The 22,389-nt window shown below is 39.2% G+C and overlaps 1 protein-coding gene across 4 annotated transcripts in view; it reads right to left on the bottom strand.

Annotated features, from left to right (window-relative positions):
- The window catches only part of ATL2 (atlastin GTPase 2), a 54,161-nt gene extending 33,245 nt beyond the window's left edge, over positions 1-20,916 (bottom strand). For 2 of the 4 annotated variants that reach the window (XM_045809048.2, XM_045809046.2), the window contains exon 1: positions 20,760-20,916. In XM_045809048.2, the coding sequence (XP_045665004.1) occupies positions 20,760-20,877 (118 nt within the window). In that variant the 5' untranslated portion in view covers positions 20,878-20,916. Of the gene's footprint in view, positions 1-20,107; positions 20,351-20,759 lie in introns of those variants that run through there. The other 2 variants (XM_045809047.2, XM_087863727.1) reach the window with 2 other exon arrangements.
- Positions 20,917-22,389: the final 1,473 nt, after the last annotated feature.

Raw genomic sequence — 22,389 nt, 5'->3', positions numbered from 1 at the left:
CTCTCCTGCCTCATTTGGTGCTACTCTCGCCTCTGTAAACTACAAATAGACAAGCTAGCTTTTTTTCAGATCCTTATGCTATTAAAGCTCTTTCTAGACTCATATTTCACTCATTCCCTTTTTCTGGAATATTCTTTTCCACGTCATTGCCTTAATCAATTCATGCTTACTCCTTAGGTCTCAGTTTAAACATAATTTCTTTGGGAATATCTTTCCTGAGGCTCCTAACCAAGTTTAGTTCTCCTATACTTCCCCAATCGGAATCCACTCATCATTTGAATATTTATGTAAGTACTTATTTATTATATGTCTCCTCCTCTAGACTATCAATCCTCTGTTTAAAACCCTCAATCAATTAGCTTCCCACTGTAACCAGAAAATATAGAGAAAAAACAAAACAAACTCTAACTTCCTTACCATGACCTCCACAGTCCTGTGTGATCTGGCTCCTACAGTCTAGTCCTCTAGTTGTCCCTTGAACAGGCCAAACCTGTTTCCCACCTTAGAATCTTTGTCCTGTTTTACCCTGTCTGGAATGCTCTGTCCTTAGAAATTCATGTGGCTTAATTCTCCATCACATAGGTCTCAGGTCAAATACTGTCTCTTAAATGTGGATTTCCTTGACCACTCAGTCTAAATTACAGACACCTCCAAATCACTTTAACAAAACAGGGTTTTTTTTCCCCCCACAGTCCTTTCCAGTATCTAAAATAACCCTTTTTCATTTGTTTTCATGTGTACCTTATCTCTCTCCCTCCACAGAATACATGTACCACAAAAATAAGGATTCCAGTCACCCTGTTGACCACTCTATCCCCCAGCACCCAAAACAGTGCTTGGTACCTTAGCAGGTGCTTAATAAATACTTCTTGATTGAATGAAATTTACACATTTTATCAGGAGTTTTATACCTGCCCCTATGTATTTTATGAGCAAATCTGACAATCACATAACTACTTTGGGAAAATACTTCCAACAACTCAAGAGTAGTAAATTTATCACAAAATTACAATTAAAAGTATAAGTTCTACCAAGTAATACACTAATTAAAAAGAACCCAAAATGAATAAAGTATGCTAAAATAATCACAATGACCAAATTCGGATTGCTGATTTTGTTAAAATCAACAGTCTTTTTCCTACTGTAAAGAAAGCATTCGTTTCTGAAAAAATAAAACAGACACCACTTGGCAGTAAATTTTTATTAACCTGAAATTTCACCTAGATTAGTTGACTATAGTTACCATGTAGCCAGTTTTCTCTGATTAGCATGGATAAAGATACACACCTCAGACACATAGGCAGCAGGGTCTACACATGGTCACCATTTCTAGAGTACAGACTTCTAAAGTGAAGGGCAGCAAACATGTTTCAAAGGTATAAGGGAGCACAATGACATGGTTCACTAAGTGTACACCCCCATCATGATTTCTCTACCAAATCTGTACTAACTACAGATAAAGTACTTCATTCACCAAACACTGATAAAAGCAACTGAATAATTGTAATGTACATTTCATTAGACTACTTGTAAACATTAACATACAGTGATTACCTAAATTGGAAACCTTTTTAAATTTAGCATTACTCTAAGATTTTACACTGAAGTTAAATGCTATGCAGAGAATAGTGATTTTAATTCTATTTCCATTTTTCAGTGTTAAAAAAGGACTGAAAGTGACTTCAGACCTCCAATAAATTTTCCTGATTGACTGTTCCAAGTCAGTTCTTTCCCCATTCCAACTCCCAAATGGATCTTTCAAAGTCAAAGCTGAAAGATACCTACTACCTAGAGAAGATCAATTGTTCCTCAAATATTTCCCCGTAACTTAAAGCTAAGTATACTTAACCTGTTTGCTACAAAGCCTACAAAAAGACACTTGTCTTGGTAAAAAAGATCAGTAGTTGCCAGTTGAACTATTCTAATGCTATAAAGGTAGACATACGGCATTACACATTTATCAAAGCCCACAGAATATGCAACCCCGTAAGCGAAGCCTAATGTAAACTGTGGACTTTAAGTAATAATGAGGAGTCAATGAAGACTCATCAGTTTTAACAAATGTACCACTTTGGTCTGGAGCAGGGAGGCTGTTGAAGTGTGGGGAATCGGGTACACGCGTACTCAGTACTTTCCACTCCATTTTGCTGTGAACCTAAAACTGCTCTAAAAACGGAAATCTATAAAAAAAGACATTTGTCTTTTTGATTGCTTTTTAAACGTACTTTATCTTCAATCTGCCAAATTCATACATTCAGCTATATTCCAATGGCAAAATTTACACTTCAGGACTGACCTAGACCCATCTGTGAACTTCCAGCGTAATTCCGAGCTAAGGCAATAAAAAGATGCTACAAATCTGCATTACAACAAAATGTCACTAATGTTAGACTGTTTCAACCCCAAACCAAACTTGTAGAAAGGAAACCAAGAGTAATTCACTTTTCAAGAGCAATGAAAGTATATTTTAAGTTATTATTCAGATTCCAACTAAAAATGTAGAACAATTTGTATGGAAAGTAGCCTGGATTCAGTCTACTCAGTCTATTTGCGAAAACTAGCAGTTTGACAAAAGCAATGTTTTTGTGTCTGGTAGTTGCCCTCAACATTTATACTCTACAATCAAATGAAAACAGTATCTAAGTATTCAGAAGTTTATCCTAGCACATATTTTTAAAAGCCTTAAGGTTATACCACAGCAACCCTATTTCTAAGAATTTTGTAAGAAAATAAAGACGCTAACAAAGATGAACAAGTTTGTTGGGCAGTGTTATTTACGGTACTGAAAACCAATGTGAGTGTGGAGCTCCACTGGAAACGGGCCCAAGAGTTCTTTTAACCACATGGGTATATTACGTGGCTTAAAAACACATCCACACATTTAAGATATTAAGGATATTTACGACATGAGTATAAAATAAGTGGGGAAAAGGCAGATCACAAACTATTACAACTCATCCCCAATTCTGTTTTGTTTTGAATAAACATAGGTACACTTACAGAAAAAACAAAAACAAAATAACACTTGGGACTTCCTCTTCCAGTCAGAGTAATCGCTGGCCCTCTGCCACAAACTATAAAACTAGGCAAAATACATGAGGCAACTTTTTTCAAGGATGGACAATAGTCATAGGAGAGTAATCCTTGATAGAAGGAAACTCACAAGGTGAGCCCCACGATCACCACCCCCCACCTCTTCCTCACCCGCCCCCCAACTCTCTGCCTAGAAACCATTTCCTAAACACAGCATGGGGAACCAAAGCACAAGCAAAGATTTGAGTTCAGAGCTGCTACAGCAGCTGGAACCTGTTACACGGGACAGAGAGAAAAAGAAGCTGGGCGGAGGTGCAGCCCAGAAGCTTCACAGGTGCAGATGAACACAACGCTACGCAGAGCTTACTAGAAAGCTGCTACTACAGGGTAGAAAGAGGAACAGAGATGCCAGAAATGAAACAGGACGGGGACACCTTGGCATTCTGGTCCAGCTGTCGTGGAAAGATCTTACGAACACCTCAGGCATCAAGCTAAGGCACCACAAAGGCATAATAATCTGATGGGGAGGTTGGCTATAGAAGAATAGATAAAACAAAATGGCCATTATGTTGATAATCACTGAATCTGGGAGATGGATATACACAGGTTCTTTATGGCTTTCTCTTCATTTCCGTACATATTTGAAAATTTCCATAATACAAAGTTTCTTTCAAAGAGTAGTAACGCGGGCACCTGGGTGGCTCAGTTGGTTAAGTGTCTGCCTTCTGCTCAGGTCATGGTCCTAGGGTCCTGGGGTCGAGTCCCATATCAGGCTCCCTGTTCCTCCCTCTCCCTCTGCCTGCCACTCTCCCTGCTGTGTGCTCTCTCTCTCTCTGTCAAATAAATAAATAAATAAATAAATAAATCTTAAAAAAATAATAAAAATAAAAAGTAGTAAGGCTACAGGCGCCTGGATGGCTCAGCTGGTTAAGCGTCCAACTCTTGATTTTGGCTCAGGTCATGATCTCAGGGTCATGAGACCGACGCCTGTGTATGGCTCTGAGTTCAGTGGGCAGTCTGCTCAAGATTCTCTCTCCCTCTGCCCCTCCCCCTGCTCGTGAGCAGACTCTCTAAAATAAATCAACCTTAAAAAAAAAAAAAGTAGTGAGGCTAATTAAGGCTTTATTAGGAGATGAAACAGATCCAATACAAAAGATAAAGAGATACAGGTCAGTGCTATTAGAAGTAAGAGAAAAGTCTCAAAGGTTCTGTAACACAGCTTTCTCAAGCTTTCTTCTATTTCCACAGCCCTTTAGTGATTGGAAGAGACAAAGGAGTGCCATGGAGGATTAAAAAAAAAAAAGTTTTCAAAATACACAAGGTCAAGCAATTGTAAAATTCTATGTCTACCTTACCATTCCCTTAAACCCACTTCCCCATAAAAACGGTTCATTTAAACACACATCAATCCTTGCCTCCTAAAATCTGAAAGCAAAAACCCTACAAAACTCATTATCAGTTGGCAAACTAAAAGTAGGTACTCTTTACTCGGGAAAACTGAAGAAAAAAAATGAGGTCTAAAATCAAATGCACTAAAACCCTAAAAAGAAAATTTTAGGACCAGATGGCTACACTGGTGAATCCTACCAAACATTTAAGGAAGAAAAAAAAAATAAAACATTTAAGGAAGAATACAAATTCTTCAAAGACTCTTACAGAAAAAAAGAAAAGGAATATTTCCCAACTCATTTTATGAAGCCAGTATTATTATCCTAATACCAAAACCAGACAAACGTTACAAGAAAAAACTACCAACCAACAGCCCTCACGAACAAACATAAAATCCTTAATCAAAACCCAGTATTCTAAATATATAAAAAATTCTTACAATTGTTCAATAAGAACAATTCCGTTTTTTAAAAAGACTTTATTCATTTGAGAGAGAGAGAGAGAGAGTTCAAGGGGTGCGGGGGCAAAGGGACAAGCCAGCTCCCTGCTCAGCCTGAGAGTATGACCTGAGTCAAAGTCAGACACTTAAACGACTGAGTCTCCCAGGTGCCCCTAGAACAATTCCATCTTAAAAGGGGCAAAAGATTTTAATAAACACTTCAAAGAAGATATATGAATGGTCATTAAGCACATGAAAATATACTCAACACCATTAGATGTTAGGGAAATAAAAATTAATACCACAATCAGATACTACTACACACTTTAATAACTAAAATTTACAAGACTGACAAAATGGTTAGGTGGTAGGGAGCAACTGGAACTCATATATATTTGTTAAGAGTAGAAAATGATACAACCACTTTGAAAAACTTTTTGGTAATACCTTATAGAAAGTTAAACACATTTTAAATAGCACTTTCATTTAGTACGTGAGAGGATAAAGCAATACAACCAATTTATTAGTCATCTTCCAGAACAAAAATATTCTAATTAGTGTTATCGCCTTCAAGGAGTATTGCCCATGAAGGTTATCCTCCAGTGTGATGAACAACTAGAGCTGCCCATCAATTCTGACACTGCTCAAACTCAATTTAAAATGTTTTCTCTTGACCTGAATTCAGGAACTGGAAAATATAATTTTGAGTGTCTCCAATTGTGACAAATATACTCCTTTGTGGATGAATTCCTGTGAATCCACTGCCTCACCATGCCAAAATATTTTGGTTAGAAAATGAAAAGGTATTAGGAAGTTACTTATTTTCTTAAAGAACTCAAGGCAGCTTTTTATATTGGGGAAGGAGGGCTTTTTCTTTTTATTCCTACAAGTTCCATAATCTGTTTAAGCATCAACAGATTGTGCATATACTTCCTAGAATACATACATCAAGACACATGAGGACACTCAAGTTCTACTATGTATGCTTAAAAATTAGCCTCAATACTTAAAATTAAATCTCATATGTCACTCACAGGGGCTTTAGAATTTAGGCGGCCAAATTCACTAATTTTATAGATGAGGAAAAGACAGGACTAGACTTCTGTTTGCAGGGAGAATGGGGTTCGATCTTATTAATTTCGTATTTTTCCTCTACAGCAGTGCTTCTCAACTTTTAACATGCATATGAATCACCTGGGGATCTTGTTAAAATGTATATTCTGACTCAGTAAATCTGGAGGGGGAGCCTGAAACTGCACATTTCTAACTCCAAAATGATACCAACACTGTTGGTCTCAGAACCTAATGGAGAACCAAGGATCGCCATATTTTACAGGTGTTTAGTATGTAAACTAATTTTATTTTGTAGTTAAAGTTTTTACAGAAGGAAAAAAGTTTTCAAGCTAAACTATAATCCTGTATTCTTCCTGAGACACTGTTAATACTGATGTAACTAACCACTCCAGCCTAGCCACTGAGGATTCTGGATATAGTGGAAAAAGGCAGTGAACACAGACATCACTACTTTAAATTATAAGTGCAGAAAAATGTTTTAATATGTTGACATGATATATAGCTGGAGTTGAAAAGTATTGGTCTATTGGTCTGGAGTCATCATCAGCCACCTGAGCGAGCTTTTCTCACAACGCTGGGCTTCCCTCACCCTTCCTCCTCCCCCAGAAAGATGCAGCCCAGAAGAAGAATATGGACAGACACAAACTTGGACTTCCATAATGCAGTTTTTTTGAAAAAGAGAAGCAGCTGTTAGCCAATCAGGGACTTCAAGAAAAAGTTCACTATTTGTTCCTACAAAATAGTGTTATTAAGAACTCACAAGGTTAAACTTCTCTCATATAAAATGGAAACTACAATGCAAATTGCAAAAAGAAAAACTTCAAAGATTCCAGAAGACCTATCAACAATGTCAGGTATCAGATACTTTCCCAACATTAGCTTTGCCCCCTTTGCTACATTTTGCTAAAAATGCTTTAAAAGAGTATCTAATGTAATTCATCTCCTTCCTTCATTACTGTCAAATCAAGAGATACACAAAAGTTGTTTTCTTAGAAGATTCACATATTATTTTCCACCTGAAAATTACTGTTTCCACAGTAACCAGCATTGATGTCACGGAATTTTTATTGTTCCCATTTAAAGAATACTGAGGCATAAAAATGTTTCTATGAATTTATCTAAATAGATTAAGAAAAATGTAAAATACAAATGTATAAGCACAAGGTATTTTCCCCAAAGCTTATCCCCAAATATTAAGCAGTTCTTAAAGCATACACTTAAATATAAGTGTATTCTGAGGAAAAAAATTTTTCAACTGAAGTTAATTTAGATAGTTTAAATGAGGATGCAGTTTATGAAGTCAATTTTGTTAGCTAGTTAAGAGATGCTAGAATAATGGCTCAGGGGAATCTAAGCAACACAGAAATTCGGAAAAATTCTATTTAGGTTCAGCAACTTAAAGTCCTCACAAAGGTTTTTCTCGATTTTCTTCTAAAGTTAAGTCTTGTGGAAAATATCACTCAAGTTACCCCAGTGGTCTTGCATCTGCTCTTAAGTCCTTTTTTTTGGAGGGGGGGAAGTGAGGAAGATACACTTTTGCTCTGCGGTCCCAGTTCTTAAAGAACCAGAGTATACAATACTGAAAAAAATTAATTTTTAGGGAAGTTATTTATATGCTACAGGAGTTCTTACACATATGCACAGGAAAAACAAAAGGTTCCTTGTTCACTGAAGTACTATTTGAAACTGCAAAAGAAAGAAAGAAAGAAAGAAAGAAAGAAAGAAAGAAAGAAAGAAAGAAAGAAAGAAAGAGAAAAGAAACAATTTAAATATTCATGGATAAATAAACCATGAAATAGAAAGACAAAATTAATGAATAAGATGTATTCATTCATCAAACCAATGTCGAATGAAAAAAACAAATCAAACCACAAGTACATGCTCTGGGCCACTTACTAAAAAATTTTAAATACAGCACAATACTGTATACCATTTATTTTAAAAATACATATAAAGGGGCGCCTGGGTGACTCAGTCGGTTAAGCATCCAACTCTTAATCTCAGCTCAGGTCTTGATCTCAGGGCTGAGTTCAAGCCCCATGTTGGGGCTCCACATTGGGTGTGGAGCCCACTTAAAAGAAAAGATACATATATTTTACAAGACTATTTACAAACCAGGAAACATGAATGCCAACTTCAAAATAAGAGTGTGTGTGTGTGTGTGTGTCTAGGGAGGGAAGAAAAGAAGAAAAAGATGTTGGGAGAACCCTTCAATTTGTACAGTGACATTCTGTTTCTCTTTTTAAAATGACTGAAAACAATTAGGGCAAATACTATGATTCGATCTAGGCAATGGCACTTGGACATCTATAATATTTTTCTATCATTTTTTATAAGTTTGAAATATGTTACAATTGTTTTTAATGAAGACTTAAAAATTACTTCAGAATTTACTTCCACAGTAAAAGTAACTTCTGTTTATTGAACTCTGTGACATTAGGCCAGGCACTGTGATGGGAACCCTCTCAACAACCCTGCAACTTAGCAATTATCCCCATTTCAGAGAGAAGAAACATGGAAAAAGTTTTTAAAAAAGAAATTCTACAAGATTCTACAGCTAAAAAGCAGTGTATGCATCAAGATTTCTATCTGGGTTTTTATTTTAAGTCCATGCCGTTTCCTCTGTACCAAACTTTCAATGCTACAGGATAATTCTTATAAAAAATCACTGTTCCCCAGTGGGACAGCCATAGGAAAGGAGAAGCAAATCAGTCCATATTTTTGAAAAGATGTTTATCATTTAAAACAAATCCCTGATATCAGTTCATCTATTCTTAGGAGTAAAAAAATGACAAGTACAGATTATGTGTGAGCTTAAAGAGTTTGATTCTGTTTGGGAGAGGTGAACTGATAAACATCTAATATTTGAGATTTCTAGATCCTTAAAGTTCTGGATTAAACTGGAGTTCTGGACAAAAAAACAGAGTAACCAAAATAATCAAAACTACAGATACACATAAGTCTTCCTTGACAGATCAACAGGAAGGAAAAAAAAACTGTTTGCTATAGCACGGTCAGTCCATCTGTAATTTAATTATACGTGGATCTGAGTTGTACTGACAGTATTTAATTAGCCAAAACCACACCATAAAACAATGAGTTCTGTGTACACAAGCTTGAGAACCAGCTCGGTGGCTTCTTTGGAATACAGACTCTTGGACCTCAACTCCAGAGTTGATTCAGCTGACCAGGAGTGGAGTCCAGGAATCTACATTTGTAACAAGCACCCCACTAACAACCACCAAGGTCATTCCAATGCAAGGGGGTTAAAGGACTAGAAGTGGGAGTGCATAAGTCTTTATTCCTTCAACAAACATTCACTGAATACCTACAACATGGTTCTAAGAATTCCAAGATTCACTAGTGAACGAATTTTTTCACTAGTGAACAAATCCTGCCCTTTGGAGTTTATTACATCCTAAAGATGAGGAAATAGAAAAGAAGAAAACAAATATATGACACTGGCTAGTTTTAAGTACTACAAAGAAAAATAAAGCAGGTTAAAGGAAATGGAAACAGGGGCTTGCTATTTCATAAAAGAATTATCAGGCAACGCTTCTCTAATAAGGAAACATTTGAGAAGAGAACTAAAAGAAGCGGGTATCTGGAAGAAGGGGCAAAAACATTATTAATAACTTTCTCGCTCTTTGAAATAATTTAATGTATGAAATAATTTCAGGTGTACTTTCTATGATAGAGGAGGGAAAAACAGTGTCTATTCTGGGTTAATAACTCAAAATCACTTTGTTGGGTAAACTATGAGTTTCCCCGTTTGTATAAAGGAGGACAATGAGGTTCAGATTAAGCAATTTGCAAGGACATATATTTCCTAAGTAATCAAATCTGTATGCACATGCAGGTCCTTGTCAAATCCATCATCTTCCAACTATGCCAAATGAGCATGTTTGTTGAATAAACTCAGAGCTGAATTGTTACGTGCTCAAGATTTCTAGAAAGCTGAAAAAAAGTTACCAAAACCACAATTTGTTTTTAAAAAAAGAAGAAGAGGGGCGCCTGGGTGGCACAGCGGTTAAGCGCCTGCCTTCGGCTCAGGGCGTGATCCTGGCGTTACGGGATCGAGCCCCACATCAGGCTCCTCCGCTATGAGCCTGCTTCTTCCTCTCCCGCTCCCCCTGCTTGTGTTCCTTCTCTCGCTGGCTGTCTCTATCTCTGTCAAATAAATAAATAAAATCTTTTAAAAAAATAAAAATAAATAAAAATAAAAATAAAAAAAGAAGAAGAAGAAGAGGGGTTTATTTCTCATCTTTATAACAAATCTTCGCATACAGCTATTTTTCCCCCTTTCCAAAAATTCTTTGTCAAAATTTAATTATTTATACAGTCAGCAAAGCATTTATACCATCCCCCAACATGTGGGAAACAATCTTTTTTCTCTCCATAAGCTTTCTAGAAGGGCAAATTTTAAATTGCACACTTTTAAAACATGAGATGCAATAAAATTATATTTGCCCATCTTTGGTAAGATAGGCATATATATTTACATGTAAATAAATGTGTAATTCATTGTTTCATATGGTACACCTATACAATGTGTCATGAATAACTGAGGAAGGTCCCCCACCCTACCTACTTCAAGCTAGTAGTAATTAGAGAGCAAGGCATTATATTAGATACTAGAGAAATACAATTTGCTGATGGTAATGGTCCTTACTCTCTAGGCTCCAACACAAACAAGTATAAAAGAGCAGCAAAGAAAAGTGCTATGTTAGATTATTTAGCTAGTGTTATCAATGGAGACATCCTGGAGAAGGCTGCATCTCTCTGAGCCCTGAAAATCAGATTGAGGCTAACCTTAAAAGTTTAGGCTAAGAATACTGGGCATTATCCTGAGAGCCAAGGAAAATTTTGAGGCAGAGAAGTGACAGGATCAAAGCTGTGATACAGAGATAAACCGAAAGTGATGAGTGAGTAAGAAGAATGAGAATCTAAAAACAGGGAAATCAGATATTAAGTAACTAGAAAAGCCTAAGTATAAGGCGAGAAGCCCAAATTCAGAAGGTGACAGTAAAAATGGAAAGCAGTGCCCGAGAGACCTAGCCAGTTCTTCACCATCTTTTTCTGAACCAGGCAACAGATAACACTAAACTGTTTCGTATTTCTAGGGGCGCCTGGGTGGCACAGCGGTTAAGCGTCTGCCTTCAGCTCAGGGCGTGATCCCAGCATTGTGGGATCGAGCCCCACATCAGGCTCCTCTGCTATGGGCCTGCTTCTTCCTCTCCCACTCCCCCTGCTTGTGTTCCCTCTCTCGCTGGCTGTCTCTATCTCTGTCAAATAAATAAATAAAATCTTTTAAAAAAATTGTTTCATATTTCTATAAGGAACATATTCTTTTCTTAGAAGCCTTTATAAAACAACAATGCACTAAACTCCCATTTCCAAAAGTAATTCCGGCAGTTACTCTAAGGTTTTCTAACACAGGGATCAGGAATCCATCAAAACCGGAGTAGGTTTCCTTGAGTTAGGCAAAGCATTGACTCATTCCCTTTTTGGCCCCAAAATTAACTCAGTAGTGAGTTAAAGATATTAATTCTATATAGAAAAGCTATAGAAATTTGGGATAACCAGTTAGCAAAGAAGTCATTAAAATACACACACAGACCCAAGCTTAGGTTTAGAATAAGGTTTTTATGACAAATCTCAAATAGGTATCTGCCAAGAGTCTGGAAATAAGATATTACATTCCATTTTGCCACAACTCTCTACCTCAGATGGCTCATTATAGCAGCACTTTATTTCTTAAAAAATAAAATTATTTAGAGAGCGTGCGCATGAGCAGGGAGGGGGGGAGGGGCGGGAGAGAGGGACAAGCAGACTCCCCACTGAGTGTGGAACCTGACACAGGGCTCAAATCCCAGGACCCTGAGATCATGACATGAACTGGAGTCAGATGCCTAACCAACTGAGCCACCCTAAAGCAGCGCTTAAAAAAAAAAAAAAAAGAAGTATACACTCAAATCCCAAGGTCAGCTCAATACAGGGAAAATTCCTACTAAGAGAACAACTGTTAAGAAAGGAATAATGCAAAACAGACAAACACCCGGAACACCTGGTTGGCTCAGTCAAACTGGTCTGCCTTCGGCTCAGCTCATGATCCCAGGGGATCCGGCCCCATGTGGGACTCCCTGCTCAGCGGGGGACCTGCTTCTCCCTGTCCTCTCCACTCATACTATCTCTGTCTCTCTCTCAAATAAATAAATAAATAAAATCTTTAAAAACAAACACACTTCCAAGTAGATAATTGTGACTAATCTGAAAAACAAAAGGGATAAGCAAGTCAGAGGTTCTCACTATATTCTCCTTTTATCCTTTCTCTAGTTTGGCAACTTGTAGAGTTCGCGTCAGGATTCCCCGCGGTAGACAAGTGCAGATGATCAAAAACAGGGCTGGGGGTACACATCTCCATAGTTTTTAAGAAGTCACATTTAGGGCTACTCAGACACCTTTTCCAGGAATCACCCAGTTATTTAAATCAATTCTTTGTTCCACTTGGCTACAAAAACAACCCGTATTCTCTTTTTATTACACATGCTCTACCAACCACCATTTGATCCTTCAGTCACCTCTATCTAATTGCTTTTAAATACTTTTTAAGCATTCCTTCTGGAAAAATTCTTAGAAAGGAGAGACAACTGCTTAAACTATTTTGTAAAAAAACCTTACCAAAGACTGCCTTTTTATCTTCAAACAAGTGGTATATCCTACACTCTGCCTCCTAAGACCCACCCACTCTTCAAGGCCTGACAAAGCCCACCCTCCTCCATCAAGTCTTCCTCAGTAACACCAGCACACAGTAATTCCTACTTCTGAAATTATAAACTTAATGACACACTTTACTGACAAATATGCATAAGGTCTATCTGATCTCCCAACTACATGAAAGCTTAGAACGGGATCTGTTCCACACTTTTCTACACAAGTACTCATTACAAGCAACTGAAAAGCCCTTTCATTAGCTAGGTGCTCAATATGTCAACTGATAACATCAAGGGAAAAAAACTAGTTCTTTGTCTAAAAATGGTCTTCTATCACTCTGCCCTCCTCGACCTCTTTACTCCCAAAGAAAACGAAGTTCTTTACCCAGAAGGGGTGATAACTTTGCACAGTCAATACAAGCCAAGTGCTTTTAAGACATTATCTTTTAATCTTAAACATCCAAAGTCGATTTTTTTAAAGAAGCTGAAGCCTGGTGGTGGTGACAACCTGAACCCAGCTCCTAAGCTAGAAGCTTCTCCCACACTACTGGGCACCAAAGCAGATGCCCATACTCTGCCATTAAAGAGTCAGGAATAAAAAAATTTATCAGGAAGAATTCAAAACAGTTAAAAAACAAACAAACAAACAAACAAACAACCCTCTGGCAGCATACCTAAAAATTCAGAAGAGACTAGCACCAATAAGTTGAAAAGTTGCCAATTTATTTAAGAAAAACACTCATATGGAACCATTTTAAATGTTTTACTTTTCAAAAACACAATATTCCCCCCCAAAACCCTACAAAATTAAGAAGCAAGTATGAAAAAGACTTCCTTATGTACAAAAGGACTTTTACAAAACAGTAAAACACTGAGAGATGGCCCAAGAATATGAAAATGCAATTAATAAAAAGAATTCACATTCTTGGGGCGCCTGGGTGGCACAGCGGTTAAGCGTCTGCCTTCGGCTCAGGGCGTGATCATGGCGTTATGGGATCGAGCCCCACATCAGGCTCTTCTGCTATGAGCCTGCTTCTTCCTCTCCCACTCCCCCTGCTTGTGCTCCCTCTCTCGCTGGCTGTCTCTATCTCTGTCGAATAAATAAATAAAATCTTTAAAAAAAAAAAAAAGAATTCACATTCAGTCACCATATTAAAATTTAACATCAACTGTAATCAAAGAAATACAAATGCAACAGTAAGAACCTCATTTTTACCTATGTGTTGCCATTCATTGTTAAATAACACCCACTTGTGAACAAAAGTATCTGCAAACAACCACAAACCTAACCCAAATGAACACAGAATAAATCAGAACTGTCTTTTAAAAAAAAAAAAAAAAAAGACTTTATTTATTTGACAGAGAGAGAGACAGCCAGCCAGAGAGGGAACACAAGCAGGGGGAGTGGGAGAGGAAGAAGCAGGCTCCCAGCGAAGAGCCTGATGCGGGGCTTGATCCCAGAACGCTAGGATCAGGCCCTGAGCTGAAAGCAGACGCTTAACGACTGAGCCACCCAGGCGCCCCTAAATCAGAACTTCCTAAATGGATTTGCTGACGTGTCTTCAGTATTGAAAGGTATAGGTGGTTCAACCCAGAAATACACTTTTAAGACCTTATTCTAAAGGTCAAGATTTATCTACAAAGATGTTTAGCCAGCATTATTCACAAGAAATAACCCCATATCTAGAAGGATTAGTCTAGTACTACAATGCCATTTTAAAAATCATGTTGTAGAGATTATTTAATCACACAGGGAAATGCAATATGAATGAAAAAGTAAATTACAAAATTACAGTAAGATCCCAATTTAGAAAAAAATTAAATTATGCATTAAGAAAGGATATATACTAAAAGATGTATACCAGAATGTAGCCAGAATTACCACTAGTTGGTATTATTTATACTTCCTTCTTTTTTATTTGTATTTTCCGAAGTGTCTACAAAGATTTACTGCTTTTGAAATTTAAAAACAAAAAAATTATAACTTTTATAAGGTATAAATTACCCATGACTTGAATTAGGTTAAGTGCCATGATCACAAGCTCTGATCAATCACAAGTTTAGCTGTAACTTAAAGGCAGTAAATTTCTATCTTAATATCTAATTGTAAGACTTTTGGCATCAACACTGTTTAACCTTTCCGAGAACTTCTAGCCTACACTTCAGAATTTGAGAAACAATACCCAAGGCCACTGCCATTCTCCTGCCATAAAAACCCTCTCGACTCTAAACAAAAACTCCACAGATCATACTGCCGTATCTATTTTAAAATTAAAATGCTGATGAAAAGAGCGACTTCTGAAGATGTGATTAATAACTACATTCAAAAAAATCTAAGAACAAGGTGATTCATAGCAAAGTCTCTCTACAACTTATTTCAAAAACCACTCACCCCCCTTTCTGATAAAAGTAGATTTAATACAACTTTTAATATCTCATAAACTCATTATTCAAATATTAAATGAGAAGCTCATTTAGCATGCCAATTCTACCCCCCCTTAAAGAGTTTCTGTATAGAAGGCTTTAAGGTTTCTAAAGTGCCTTTATAGATTATCTATTTAATAAAAAAAAAAAAAAAAAAAAGACCTGTGAGGTTGCTAGGGCAGATACTACCTACTGGAAGGAAACAATGGTATTATAGATCTAGTATTAAAATCCAAGCCTCCACTCTAAATCCATTCTGAAGATCATAATAAGTTTATAGAATTCAAAAGTTAAATCTTTAAAGTATGTCCTAATCACTATCCGTGATGCTAAATGATTACATGAAGGGGAGAAAAAGCATTTAATGGGATTCACAATTTGTGTACTTTCAAGTCAATCATTCTTTAGGCATTTTTGTGCAAAACAGACCCAGTTAGATTCTCCACATTTACTATCCAAAAAGTAAATGCACTCTACTTGAAAACTGCCATGACCTTAAGTAAGAAATTACTTCATATTGAATCCTATATTGAAAATAAACAATTTCAGAAGACTACTTTGCCATATGATTGATTTTCTAAAGTGCAAGTTTATTAAAATGAAGATAGCTGGGAGGTATGAATGTATATTTTTATCTTACAAAAACTGAACAAAGACTTTTCAAGTCACGTATTTTGAAACTTAACTTTTCGTTTAAAATAACTACACATTATAGTAATATTACCATCAACAGAATGTCTGCCACTGGGTTAAGTACTTTTATCACATTTAATACTTGTAATACCCCAATCATGAACGTATTATCAGCATTTTACAGATAAAGTTAAAAATTTACCCACCACCCTTGCCCAAACTAAACCTTTGTCCACAATGCAGGAAAAAAATTAGAAGAGACTAACTGCAAATATATACATGTATATATAATAGCGTAAGTAGTGAAATCGGCACATTCTTACATAAGCAATACAATCTCTTACACACAGGGAGCTTTACAATTTACAAAACATTTGTACCTATCATCTCATTTGTTTCCCACAACAGCCCTACTATGGGATTATTATCACTGCTGTGTGTGAGGGGCTTCCAGGCTCAGACAGTTTAAGTCACTCACAGCTTTTGATTCCTTTCCTCCCACTGCACTTACTTCTCTATAACTAAAAAACATTGCCCCCACAATCAGAGCATTATGCAATAAAAAGAGGAAATGTACTATAGATCCTTGATAAGCATCTTTCATAAATTACACAGCTCACCAAGTTATCAGAGTGACATAGTTTACCAAGTTATTAGAGTTACTGGTTATTTTGACACTAGTCATAGAAATACAATTTGTATGAATGAATAATTTTCATTAAGCTGATACATTACCAGCCTAATGAATCCCCTAATCCTGCCTGTACTGGCCAGAAAACTAAACCTCAAATCAGTCAAAAGTGCATACTATCTCCTTGGGAAAACAAAGTACATATATGCTAGTCTTTCATGACTTAACAGTTGCTTCTAATAGGTATCATCTGCCCATAAAACCAACTACCTACAGCTATCTGCCCCATAGTAATAGTGAGGGTGGCTACTTAAGTACACGTTTCACAAAAATCTACCTAAGTTTAGCAAGTATGTGTACACCTAAACACACAGAGACATGATTACCAATAACCTGATAAATCATTTGTAGAAGTTATCTTGGCTTTGCACTTACTTCGTACTTAATGTCCTTCACAAGCAAAAATTGTTCCACCTCATGAATTCCACTTCTCCGGCATCTACCTTCTCCCTTCCTACTTGAAAATTTCCCACTCCACTTAGCGACTTGCTCTATCTTTAGTTATTAACTGCCCTAACTTCGCATTAGTATTTCAGACATCATTCATTCAACACTTTTACCAAGGCACTTCTAATTATGTATGTGATAATTTTCAATGGAGAGAGGCCCCTACTCTCCTCCAAGATCACAGCAGTGAAGAGTGCCTCTGAGTAGTTTCTTTGACTATAGACAAGTTAAAATCACTCCCTCCAATGGGATTCCCTCAAAGGAAGGTTTTAAGGGAGGGGGGGAAAAGCGCTTTGTAAAATATCAAGGATCATACTACTGCCATCATATTTTCAGGCTGGTGGGGTTTTTCTGGCTATTTATTTTTAAAGCTACAGAGAAAACACTCAACCATTCTTTTCTATAGGAGGGATGGTGAGTGATGTAGGAAAGAAGGTTAGGGTTCCAAGCCGAAGGCCAAGAAACGATTCTTGAGACGTCTTCGGTGCAAAAGGGTGATTTTATTAAAGCACAGGGACAGGACCAGAGGGCAGAAAGAACTGCACTGGGGTCATGAGCAGTAGCCCATTATATACTTTCAAGTTGGGAGGGGGTTAGGGATAGCCTAAGTCTCTAAGGAATTTTGGAAGCAAGGTTTCCAGGACCTTGAGGGGGATAGCTATTGTTGGGAAAAGATCATTTATTACTGTCTAATAAAACCTGGGTCATGAAACCCTTCAGATGTGTATTGGTGGGCCATATGCTTGGGGGATGATTGCCAACACGTATCTTGGGGGGGTTTAGAGATAAAGGAAATTTCTAAAGGAATTTTTATATGTTAAAGTGAACTTACAGGATCCTGGAGGTCAGGCTAAAGACTGCTTCTTGCCCTTAGCGGAAGTATTAACAACGAGGCAGTTGAGTCCCTAGAGGAATGTCACTCTGCCTGTTTCAAGGACTTGTCAATGGGCTGTAAGTAGTAAGGAAATTTAATAATTTCTCTTCTGCCTCTGTTTCCCACATCAGTGAGGAACAGTAAAGAATAGGAAGAAACTTAACATGAGTAATGGATTCTTTAGAGGATCAAGTTCAGTGACTTAATATTCACATCCATCGTCCTTAAGTTAAATAATGCCCCAAAAAGTAACACACCTGGATTTTAAAACCATTAAAAAATGGTCATACAATCAGAATATCACTACACTTTAAAAAAAAAAAAAAAATATTTCCCTGCAGCCACCCCAGAAACAACCTCCTCGGTAAAGCAGTAAATCACCATTAAAAAAAAAGTTTAACTTCCAATCCCATTCCTAACATTTGTTTCTCAACCTTGAGAGCCTGCCAAAAGACTTTGCTTACAATTCCGTGTGTCAAATAGGTCTTTCAATTGAGCATAAATTTTTAAACAAACTTCTAAAATGCATCTTGCTAAAAAGTCTCGCAACAGTAAAAATATGCCTTGAACTATATAGCATGGAACGAGGTGACAGTCTTCCAGGTACTCTTTAACAACTGCTTAATATCAGACAGATGGAAAATGCACAATTTTGGAAAAGGTCTAACAATTTCAAGAAAGTTACTTTCATCTGTGAATATTTAAAAACTTTACCCTAAAGTTAAAACACACTGGCAAACTAAAATCGAATCCCAAAATAGGTGCACCCAACTTAAGGCCAGAATCTCATTTTAACTCCTGGTTTATTTTCCCTATAATAAATACCTCTTTACTGTATGTAAGACAGCTTCTTCGTCCCCAAATAAAGAATTTCCAAGAGATTTAACCATCTTACAAAGTCATTAAAATACAAGAGTACATAAGTGCATTATAAAGATCCTACCTTCCTGAAGAGCATAAGCATTTCTCTTAAGAGACACAAAGCACCTTCCTAAGACTTAATGGCACCTGACTCACCCCAACTCAATTCTTCAAGTTTACTTATCCAGAAAGCAGAGGGAGACAAAGAGTTTCTTATACACAGTCAAAAATAGCTGAATCCCTACTCATTCACAGCTTGTTTGCTCTGACTTTAAACACAAATCTTAAGTTTTATTTGGATTTTAATGCCGTATTGAGTGACTACAGAGCAAATGAAAAGGTTTTAGGCAGTCATTTGATAGGTATGGTTATCAAGGGAAGGGCCACCTCCAAGATCGGGAAAAAACACACACAAAAAAACCTGTGAGTAGCAGACAGAATGTTTAATAAATGGTGAACCCTATTTGTTCAACTCTTAAGAATCACAGCTCTTCTCAATGTACCACAAAATAAAAACGATGTTCATAACCATGACTAAGTCATAAAGTTATGCTTCTCCTAATAAGGCAAGTACATAAAACACTTTGAAACTACATCCAGAACGGTTATTAAATAAATTTATATATATATATATGTGTGTGCAAGAGCGTACACACACACACAACACACACATCCCCAGGGTCCAAAAGATCTAAATCAATCCATCAGCATTCCAAAACTAATTACTTGAGAATTCCAACCAGAAGAGATCTAAAGCAAAACCTCTCTTCTCTGGTTGTGTATGTGCTTGTTTTTTGTTTTTTTTTCCCCTATGTAAACAGTTCTATCAAGCGCTTTTGTTGGTAGGCAATAATAAAATAAGCTTTATTGCCTGTTCTTTATCCCATATCAAAACTTTACAGTTCGTCATCACCTCTGACATATGTTCAGCACATCCAAAGGTTACTATGAATGATGAAATGTATTTCACATAAACTTTTCTACTGAAGTTAGTCTTCACGGATAACACCTTATCAAAATGTTTTACATTTCATCTCACAAAACCTTTATCAGATTATGGAAAGAGAGGAATCTGAAGAACACAAGTTCACACTTAGTGCAGTTGATAAACTGTTATGTATTCCACGGCCGTACTTACCTAACCGTAAGCTTTTACTATTTATAAGCCTTGGAAAAACTTTATGCTTTTAAGTACTATCAAAATTCTCAATCAGGATTTCATGCGTTCAATTCACACCAGAGCGAAAGATCAAATGCTGAACTCCTAAAAATAGGGGTGTTATGAGAGGGACACACAACACTCCGCTGCCAAAGCAAACGCGTCTTGGAGGGGGCAGGGGCGCTCCTTGTACACGTACAGTAGCAGCTCACATTCAGCAAAACCCGGGAGCGAAGGATCAGGTGACTTCACACCACAGACACTTCAGTCTGATCGGGCCTTCCTATATCGTCTGAGTGACTAGTAAACGGCTCACAACCCTAGTTTAACAACTAAATCTGAACTTGTATCCTAGCCACGCGCAACCCGCGCGAATGGTTTCGGGGGCCGAGGAGCCTCAGAACGCGAGCCCCGGGGCACAGCCCTGGCCTGCGGACTGCGGTTCCCTCCTGGAAGGGTGTCTGGAGAGCTTTCCGACCTGGCAGCGAGGTGTCTGGTTCCCCCGCGCGCTCCGCGTCCTTCTCCTTCGTGGGGCCCATAAAGCCCTGGCCACCCCTACCTCCCTTTCCGACAGAGGGACAGAGAGCAGAGAGTGCCCCGCCAGGAGACAGATCGCCCTGCCGCGTCCGGAGCTCTCCAGCACCCAGCCGCGGCGCCACCGACCTCCCCGCGCCCCAGCTCTGCGGCCCCAGCTCAAGGCCGCCCCCTCAGGTCGGGGCGGACGCGGCGGCAGCCACGCGGCGGGCGGGCAGGGGGCCGGGCCGGGCGAAGACGCGCTCGCCGCCAGTTCACCCGACAGCAGCGGGAGCCGCTGCCCGAGGACCGCCCTTTCAGGTCGCGCGCCACCGAAGCTCGGGGCGCGGCGGGGGCTAGGCCCGGCGGCCGTCAGACGCGGCGGCGGGAGGAGAGCTGAACCAGCCGCGGACGACGACCCCGCCGCCTGCGGCCGGTGCCCGCGGGTCCGGGCGGCCCGCGCCCTCTCCCAATCCGGGCCCTGCGGCCTCCGCCCCGCCGGCGCGTACCTAGGAAGGTCGTGGACGAGACGTGGTTAACCCCGATGCTTGGGTCGCTGGTCCGCCGCCGGCGCCGCAGCCCCTGGTGCGGCTGCTGCCTCCGCGCTGCCTCGTCCCCCTCCGCCATCTTGTACCGATTTAAAATTAACTCCCCACTGACGTCAAACGCCGCCGCCGCTTTATCAACCTCCCGGGAGCCGGCGGAGCGCCCGCGGGTCCTAGCGCCGCCAGTAGCCAGCGCCTCCTTGTCCTGCCCACGCCCTCCCCCGTCCCGCCCATCGGCGCCCTCGCTCCGCCTCCGCCCTGCCAGCCTCCCTGCCTGCCTGCCTGCCCGCCAGACGCTAGGTATTCCTGGCCTTCCACTTCTAGAAGGGATTGGGCGGTGCCCCCACCGCGATCGCCTGGCACCGCACCGCTCTGAGCTCAGTACCACACCCCCTTAGCGCTGGGCTGGTCCTCGTAAACGCAGAAGGGATCTCCAGAGAACCAAGTCCCTCCTTCCCAGTTCAGTAACCCAATTCTTTTTACTGCTCTTCTTCATAATCGTTAACTCGTGCCCTGCACGTGAGGTTGCTTTTGCATGCCTTTCTTTCTCTTTTTTATCCCCCACCTTCTCCTCCACAGCTATTCTCCTCCTCCCTGTCTGCCCTGCTTTTCCTCTTGATCTTTCCTCGTCCAAGTCCCTAATGTTGCTTCCTGTCCACAGACCATCCTACGGTTTATTTGCAAGAGTTGCTACCTGCTTCTGAGACCCTCCACCTACCTTCCTGACTGTGCGTACCCTTTCCTGCGTCTAGTTCCTGCAGGTACAAACCAGAAAGCACTGTCATCAGAAAATGAATTGTAGCGGGTCCTTTACTAACTATGATGAATTTTCTTGTGAGAATCCAGTGATATCCTGTAGAAAGTTCAGGTCACTTTTTAAAATAAATACCAGCCTGTGGAAGCTTCTGTGGAACACGGTCTCTTTTCTTTTGGATTTTTTACCACAAAACCAATGCATTAACAATTCCTTTTCTTCGTCAAGACAGGTGTCCAGGTGTCCAAATTGCTGTCTTGTCCAGGCCTTGTCCAGTCTAAAAATCACGACCTTTCATCCTGCATGATCTCTAGAAAAGCTCTGGTGTCCTAGAAACTTGCACAGTGCCATTCTAGCAGGGTTTTCATTGGGCTGCCAGTTAATTCATCTGTTTTCTGTCTTTATGGAAAGGGATTTGGAGCTTCTCCTGGACTTCCTACACCCTGCACCCTGGTTCAGTGCCCCTAAGCTCCCAGCCATAAGCCTGGCTTGATGATGGATTTCCTTTCATAATCTTCCTATGTGGCATCTATTTAATGTTGCCCGCAATCTGCTTTATGCAAGGTACCATCTTGGGCATGAAAGAAGATGCAAAAAAAAGTATTTTTGTGGTCAAAGAATAACTTTCATTAGAGTTAGCAGTTAACTTGGTACTCAGTGCACCCCATCATGGACCCCCAGGGACCTAAGGCTATATTCCTCCTAGTCTATTGACCTAACTGCTGTCCTTTCCACTATTAGACACTAATTATCTCCTGGGCTGCTACTACAGTGCCCTGAACAGGTCCACACAGCTCCTGACTTGAAGGAGCGTAGAGAAGCCTAATGCAAGTACAGTCA

The sequence above is a fragment of the Ursus americanus genome, chromosome 7 (genome assembly GCF_024610735.1).
Source record: "Ursus americanus isolate L20-20 chromosome 7, mUrsAme1.1.p, whole genome shotgun sequence".
NCBI lineage: Eukaryota > Metazoa > Chordata > Mammalia > Carnivora > Ursidae > Ursus > Ursus americanus.
Note: the sequence above shows the minus strand (reverse complement) of the source record. Positions and strands in the feature narration are given on the sequence as shown.